Source organism: Mustela nigripes, chromosome 14 (genome assembly GCF_022355385.1).
Source record: "Mustela nigripes isolate SB6536 chromosome 14, MUSNIG.SB6536, whole genome shotgun sequence".
Lineage (NCBI taxonomy): Eukaryota > Metazoa > Chordata > Mammalia > Carnivora > Mustelidae > Mustela > Mustela nigripes.
This window is the reverse complement of record NC_081570.1, coordinates 86,014,916-86,023,256: the sequence shown is the minus strand read 5'-3', so window position 1 is coordinate 86,023,256 and position 8,341 is coordinate 86,014,916. Positions and strand designations below refer to the sequence as shown.

The 8,341-nt window shown below is 39.6% G+C and overlaps 1 protein-coding gene across 1 annotated transcript; it reads right to left on the bottom strand.

Annotated features, from left to right (window-relative positions):
• Window positions 1-393: 393 nt before the first annotated feature.
• LOC132002102 (vascular cell adhesion protein 1-like) lies at window positions 394-8,041 on the bottom strand. The gene is made up of 5 exons (XM_059377105.1): window positions 7,851-8,041; window positions 7,048-7,323; window positions 4,611-4,931; window positions 2,828-3,094; window positions 394-536 (listed from the first exon to the last, which is right to left on the bottom strand). The coding sequence occupies exons 1-5, from the start codon at window positions 7,912-7,914 to the stop codon at window positions 394-396; spliced, it is 1,071 nt and encodes a 356-aa protein (XP_059233088.1). The 5' UTR covers window positions 7,915-8,041.
• Between the last annotated feature and the right edge of the window lie 300 nt (window positions 8,042-8,341).

Genomic DNA, 8,341 nt, shown 5'->3' with positions numbered 1-8,341 from the left:
ATTTTATCTAGTTTGCAAGTGGCAATATTAGGACTTGAAGCCAGGTGGGTCTGATTTGTGATCCCAGCTTTTCAGTTGCTTGAACAACTAAATCAAGTCATCCTCATGTGGAGATAAAGGAAGATCTAAGAGAGGTTGTGAAAAAAGTTACAGAAATATATCTTCCGATTAGATCCAATACCCATAATGGACCAGAGCTTAGAGTCTCTGGGCCAAAAATATAAAGTTATGCCATTGAAAGCACACAGAATCACACCGAAAGTAAAGTCAAAATCTAAACATGAAAATGATACACAAGTCACCCCTGAAATTTGTCTGATGCAATACAAAAATACTTTCAATTAATTCATGGGTTGAAAACTGAGATAGGAGAGCAAACTGCTAAGTCTCAAATTATCCAGAGGAGCTCTTTGGCTGCCAAGGCCGTCCTTGCTGGACCCACAGGCTGCTTCGGGATGCTTTCTGTCTGGGGAAAAAAGGGAATTTCAAATCTCCACTCCCTGTTCCCTGAAGAAACTGGGAATGATTGGGCAACCCTGAAAGGGACAGATGAGACGTCACAGAAAATCACTAAAATCGTTCCCCCAAATAGCAGACTTGAGGTGGAGGAAAGAAATCTCCACATATAAGAAATGCAAGTACATCACATTTTACAGGTTTCTCATCTGTGCCAGGAGAAGTTGTTTTTCTCTTTGGTTTGTCTCACTGTGACATTGTAGAATGTTCCAAAGAAGGCTTTCCTCAAATTATCTCAATGAACCGATATGCTCTTATTGAAAAAGAGAGATCATTTCCTATATGCTAGTGTGGGAATGGGGAACTTGAAAACAGACCCAATTCCTGCCTGTGAAGAGCCCTCAAATCATATTTTCCAATGGCTGCGTGTGTTACCAGGCAAACCCGAGGTCCCTGTAAAGTAATTCTTAAGTACCTGAAAGGTCCTTTCAAAGTTCAATTCTCTCTTCAGTACCTAAGGTTGTTAGTGTCCCATGATGCAAAATTCAAAACAGCCCTCTTGAATCCCAGAATGCATTTCCTTTCCACACTGAACTGGGATCTATTTTATTATGGGGTGAAGTTATCCAGGATGGGTGATTAGTCTCCCATGCCTTTATTAGGTTAATACTTTCCTGGTCTCTTGAGAATGGTAAGCTAACACCCATCTGAGTTAATCTACTGATGGTGAGTCTCACTTTTATTGTTTTAACCATCTAAATTTAAGCCCTATGTTTTTGTATTCTAAAATTTTGTGTTGCTCATGTTTGCAATTTATGCAATCAGTATTTACTGGGCACCTATTTTTGTGGTAAACACCCAAATATTAAAGCACACATATGCACAGTTCTTGACTTTAAGGCACTTGTAAGTTAATGAAAAGACATATTTAAATAGATACATTATTTTGGTTCTTACTAAAGTATATTTAAATTATCTGCTTACACGTCTGTCCTTCCTCCCTATATTGTAAACTCTTAAAGGGTAGTCGCCATAACTTTTCATGTCTGCCTCCATAGTGCCAAACATAATTCTTGGATTCTTGGACAAGGGCTCTTGATTAATATGTGTTGAACTAAACAGAAGTACACAAACTTCGATAAGAAGGGTTGAGTGTAGACAAAGGGAGGAATGCCCAGCTTTGCTTAATACAATCTGGAATTGGAAGGCTAACATGAGCTTTGTCTTGAGGGATGGCTAAGGCTTTACCAGGTAAAGGAAGGGCACTCCAGGCAGAAGGAGCAACATGGACAGAGGTACAGGGACACCAACAAAGCTACAAAAGTAGTTTCTGACCAAATCATGAAGAGTTATTTTAAGAAATGCACATTTTAAATTACATGCAATTAGGGTTTGGTTGAAGTCATATATAATGAGCACTTTTTTGTTTAAGGTATATACTCTGATAGCATTGCGTAAGATTGATTATCTTGCGGATAGAATGAGAGCAGGATGACCCTTTGAAGACAATTAGTTATTTAGTTGAAAAGTCATAGAGTTTTGATTAAAATGTGCCTGTTTTAAAATCATAGTAAATACCCCTAGTGAGCGACTTGACTCTAGGAAAAGTATGCAGGATGCTGAACTCGTGTTTTTATTTACCTCATAAGGTAGTGGTAAAGACTAACAAGACAACATATATAAAGTGGAAAGTAGAATTCCAAGCAAGTATGAGGTATAAGATCTGTAGGAGCCATTATTCATTTCCGTGAGACAATACACTCTCATCTGTAAAATGAGTATAAAACACTTACTCTTTAGTTATTTCTTGAAGATTACAGCTAACATATATAAAGTGCCTGGCATATAGCTGGTGGTCAGTGAATGCTGTTATTTTAAAACATCTTACAAGAGTTTAAGTCAGAGATGATAAACTAAGGCAATGGCAAGGGGGTTGAAAAACTGAGGACAAATTCTAAGGATCTTTTTGAGGAAGAAATGACAGGTTTGGTGATATGGAAGGAGAACATGAATTTGGGGATAAGCAGCATATAGTAGCCCAAATACTGGGAGTCCAGAGTGGAGATGAGGACAGATGTGGTAACCTGAGAATACTAACATTCAGGGGGTAGAAGGAAAAGAGAAAGCCAGAGGATGAAGCAGGGAAGGAATGGTGAGAGATGGAAAAGAGAAATGCAGAGCCATTTATTCCCTGGGAGGAAAGACTTCTGAGAGATCTGAGTAAGATGAATATACAATTGTGCTAAAGGAAATGACATCACATGGGTCATCAGTAAAACTTAAGGAAGTAATGTAGGCATTGAAGTTGTTTCCCTACTGCGCAAACCCCAGTTACAGCACCTTTATCATTCCTTTCTCACAGTCTACTTACCTTGAACAATTAATTCCACCTCTTTCCCATCTTTTCCGACCTGATTGACTCCTTCACACACATAAATTCCAGAATCTTCTATCCTCATGGCAATTAAAGTCAGAGTTGCATTCCCGGAAAGGAGCTGTACATTCCCATTATCTAATTTTTTGCTCCAGAAAATCTGTGGGGCTGGGAAACCCTCACTGGAACATGTCATTGTCACAGAACCACCTTCTTGCAGCTTCGTGGAGGGACTCACAGAGATAACTGTGTTCTTGGGTGAGACTGAAAAGGCAGGACCCAAGATTAGTAACTGCTAGACATCATCTTGATCCAACAAGGATAAGGTATTTCTCTAGCAGGCTGTATTCATATGCTTTCACAAAGTTGACAAACTTACTCTGTTAAATTAATATAAAATCAGTATTGTGGGGTCCTAAAAATCAGTTAATCCAATTTCTGACTAATCTAAGTGAGTTACTTTTTTTTTTTTTTAAGATTTCAGTTATTTATTTGACAGACAGGGATCTCTAGTAGGCAGAGAGGCAGGCGGGGGGAGGTGGGGGGTGGAGTGGGGTGGGTTGGGGTAGGCTCCCTGCTGAGCAGAGATCCTGCTCAGGGATCTCTGGGGCTGGATCCCAGGACCCTGAGATCATGACCTGAGCCAAAGGCAGAGGCTTAACCCACTGGGCCACCCAGGTGCCCCAAGAGATACTTTTTTTGATGTTTGGTGTTTTCAGATGGCCATAGAAACTCAGAAATTAAGAAAATTGCTACATTACTTTAGAGTAATGTGGTTCAATCTCCCAGATAAGGTAGAAGTCGTCTTCTACCAAGAGAAGCACCCTTGCCAAGTGCTCATTTAAGTTGGCTTCAGCACTTTTGGTTGAGGGAATTGCTGCCTTACAAAATAGTCCATTTGATTTGGGGACAGCTCTAATCATTAGAACAATTGAACTGAAACCTTCCTCTTTGTAAACAAATTCCACACATTGGCCATAGTTCAGTCCTCTGCTGTTACAGAATAAATCAAATCCCTTCTCCACATGACTGTCTTTCAAATACTTAATGATAGTTCTCTTTTCCAAGTTTTGTATTCTCCAGGAAAAATACCCCTTATCTTGACTATGCTTTTCAAAATATTGATTAAAGGCTTTCCATCTCATTCCGTTTCAGCTAAACATGCTATATAGTTGGCAATACTCCTTTGAAATGTAGTGTCCAAAGCAGAACACAGTGTTTTGGTCTAGAATGGAGTAGAGTGTGTCCACTCCCACACAGTTCTGGGACTACAAGCCTGCGTCAAATCTCCCCGCAGTCTCAGGGAATGTGGAGGTAATCAAGCCTCATCCCTACTCTCCCTCCCAGTGCACATGGGTATGCGTGAGCACACGTACATGCAGATGAGCCCGTGAGCGTGTGCACACACAACACACGCACACAGAGAACAAGTGCTCGCCTTGTGAAATTTCTATAACTTAATATTTCACAGCATATTATAAGAGTTTGCAAAAATAAGAGGTGTTTAAAAACATCTCATTTGAGCCCACTTCCTGCTACCAAGTCAGCTGGTATTAGCATTCCCCTTTGATAGATTGGAAAATAAGGAAATTAAGTGACCCAAGTTCACATGGAGCCAGAAGTCTTCTCAACCCAAATGCTGTGCTCTTTTCATTGAATTATGCTGTTGACAAATACTATGTTCTCGATGAATAAAAATGGAGTAAAAACTATAAACAAATGCCTTCCTGGCTTTAGCTAAATTCCCACAGAGACTAGACTCTATCACACAAATACTTACTGTAGACTTGCAGTTTTTTTGTAGTCTCCCTTTCTTTGGGTTCAAAGTCAAATTCATCAATGTTTAATTTCGCTTGGCAAACAAGAGCTTTCCCAATATCCTCATTGGTAGGAATGAAGGTTACCGCCAAACTCTTGGTGTCCAGGGACTTCCTTTCCATAGGCTCTAGGAATTCCTGATTCTTTAAGAGCTTATTGTCCTTCATCAAATTTACCTCCAGCCTGTCAAATGGGTAAACATCAGGGACCATACACGTGACTGTGACTGGCTTTCCAAGTTCTAGGGGGCCACTCAGATGGATCTCTGGGTCCTTAGGGAAAGCTGCAAAGGTCAAACAAATAAATACACATGAGAAGGCTTTCTGTTCATGTAACACAAGGTCTTTTACTGATTCAATGCAATGCAAGCCAAGTCTAATGTTTCTGTGGATACAGTCTTAATTCACTGTTCAAATAACCTTTAATAGTTTTGGGTGGGTTCACCAATCAGAGTCAATCACCTTTAAGGGAGTTCTTCAACACTGATCCTACATGTACTAAGGTTTGCATATTAAGAGTAAAAGAAGGGAGAAGAAATTAATGTTTATTAAATACATATATGTGCCTGTCACTGTGCTATTCCTTAAATATAAATAATTTTATTGTAACTCTAAGACATAGCACATTTCACAGATATGAAAACATAGAATTAGCACATTTGCATAACTCGCCAAAGTCACACAGCTAATAAATGGCAAGTCCGGGATTTCACTCAGGATTTCTATTATTTTGTACTGCCACTGAAGATTTACATTATATCACATTCTCTAATCTTTGGGCGAGATACATCCACTTTACAGATAAGGAAACTGAGGCTCAGAATATCATTGCATGGGTACACCTGCGCAATCTACAAATTCTGGAAAGGAGATTTGACTCCCGCAATGCCTGACTCAGCGTCTGAACTAGCACTCCACTTGAACCTTCCAGTGCCAAAGGAACAGGGAACGTTCGATCTAAGTCAGCCATTGCTTCCTTTGCAAGGGTTACCTTTTCACTACAAACTGTCAAGATGGTAACATATTGGCTGGACTCAGGACTCTGCACAATAATAACACAAAGTCCCAGCTCTAAAGAATATTACAATCAAATGTGGAACAGAGACAGGCTCGTTAAACGTAACGAGAGACAGATATTCTTAAAGAAAAAACTCAGGAAAGATAATTAAAGCCAGAAGGGTCTTTATTTCTCTTTTTTTTAAGTCTTCAACTGTTTGATACATGAAAGCAAAGGCAAAGGAAATGGAAATGCTTTGCTACGTGAAACAAAAAACAAACAGTATTTTTAATTTTTCCACCAATAATTTCTACCTCTCATATTCTGTAAAAAATGTGCCCATAATCTGCGTAGTTTGCTGTAAGGTAATATGAGAACTTGCTACTTTTCCCTGTATTTACATAAGGGGACTTTCAAGGAGCTCAGGGGGCTGCACAGACGAACTATGCACATACAACCGGCATAATTGAAAGCAGCGGGCCAGGCACGGTTTCTCAGGACGCATTAACAGCACATGGGGCTTATTGGAGAATCAATTACGGATGCCGGGCAAAGCTGAGCTCCCCCATAGCAGATGGGAACTAAAATAATTATAAGATAATCAAATGGGGTCTTCATGAAGAGATGGTCATAAAGGATTTCAGGGTTTGTTTCATTTTGTTTTGTTTTTCTGAAAGAGTAGTCATCAGTAACCAAAGGCAAGATTTTTATTTCAGGTGGTTCTTTACTCCTCTTGCTAACTTTATATGCTGGGTCAAGAATGCATGCATTTTGGTAGAATGGCAAACTAGGGATGTTCATGAACATTCATGAGGAAGAGTGGTTGAGCATTAAGGCTTAATGGCACCAAAACCAAAAACAACCCTCCTAAATTTATCGGTACCAAAGTCAAATGAGTGGAATGTTTGTAGATACTTTCCTTCTGTCTAAGGGAAAACTCTTCAACAGAAGCCTATTACTCAATTATAGATCTCCTACTTAGGCTGTTTATATGAAATTGCATAAGAATAAGTAAGTGGAAAATCCCCAAAGAATGGAAGTCATAAAATATTTAGACATATGACAAAGTAAACATGTAAGGATATAATCAAATAGAAATTTTTGGAAAAGAAGATTAAGAAACTTCAGAGATCTTCATTTTATGGCCAAGAAAAGAAAAGCCTTGAGAGGTTGAGTCTTACCTATGGTCACTATGTTTGTGGCAGAGTTAGAAACAAAGGCAAAGTTTGTATTCCTTTTCTAATGCTAGTGGTCTTAACGCTCCCGGAGCAGTATGTCCTCTAGTCAAGAAGCTGGACATGAATAGCCTTTAATTTTTTTTTCTTTTAAAAACATTCTTTCTAAAAAAACTTACTTTAAAAGCAAAATTAAGAGGAAAATCAAAGATCCTTCAAAGTACTCACAGTAGATCTCCACCTGAATCCCTTTTTCCAGTTTCTTAGATCCACAAGTTGCTGTGCACACGTAAGCATGTTCATTGTTGAAACTAACAGGATCCATGGTCAACGTGGAGTTGTTCCCCTCATTTCTCACCTTCCCATTCAGCGGACTGTCTATTTGGGTTCTCCAGGAGAAAGACGGGGGCTCACAGCCCGTTGTACGGCAAGTCAGTGAAATGACATCACCGATCTGAGCAATAACTCTGTGTTCAGGGAAGATTTCCATTTTAAAAGCTTGAGCTGTGAGGACAAAAAGAGAAAAGTGAACTTTGTTTAGTATTCCACTCCCTTTGCTCTGTTCTAGTATAATGTCCAGAATACAGTCTGGCTGATCTCTTTCCTAAATTTTGAACTAACTACAAGGCGGCCAAAAAACATAGGCGTCGCTGCCAAAGGTGTTGGAATCATGGAGAACTCTCAGTCCTGACCTTGATGCCCGTTTATGAAAGTTGTTTTGATATTTGCTAAGTTTAAGCTCATTATCAAGTACAGGAAACTGAAGCGATAGACCTCAGTAGAGATAGAATCCAATTATTTATTTGACACTGGAAAAAGGTATCCGAAAAACATTCTTTATAGCTCCAACTATGATAATACCATGGTACAGAGCCATGTTCCCTAGCATATTACATGTTACAGTAAATGGTTTTCCCACTTCTTAAAAATCCTAGTGCCTTTCTTCACTCCCATTGCACAACTGACTGAAGCCAAAATCAGAGCTGAAATGGAATGTGAGCATTTGGAACAGATCAAAGAAAAGAACTTACAAACAGTAAACACCATCCAAAGAACATTTGAGGCTCCAAAGATCACGACCATCTTCCCAGGCATTTTTCGTTTCTGCTGTGATGAGAACACAGGGGTCCCCAACCCCTTCTTTCTGTCCCACCTGAAAGTGTCCTGAAAGAGCTTTTAGCCCCTAAAGCCAGGGAGGCTCAGTGAGGAGTGAAATGGAAAGTCTGCTCTTTATAAAGGGTCTCCTTGCAGAGGCCTGGAGGCGGAGGGAAATCCCTTCAAGGGGAAACCCGGAGCAGAGCCAGAAAAAAAGTTTCACTGACACTCAGCCAAGCCCAGGATTAACCCCTTCATTTGCTCTCAGTTCAGAAACCACTCACTCTCTCTGCCCTGGAAACACGAAACACTTCCAAGGTGATAAAATTAAAGGTTTTTTTTAAAGGGATATCTTTGCAAGAAAAAATACAAGGGAGCTCTCATTTCAGAATAATGCTCATTTCAGAATAAAAAGAGAGAGGAGGAG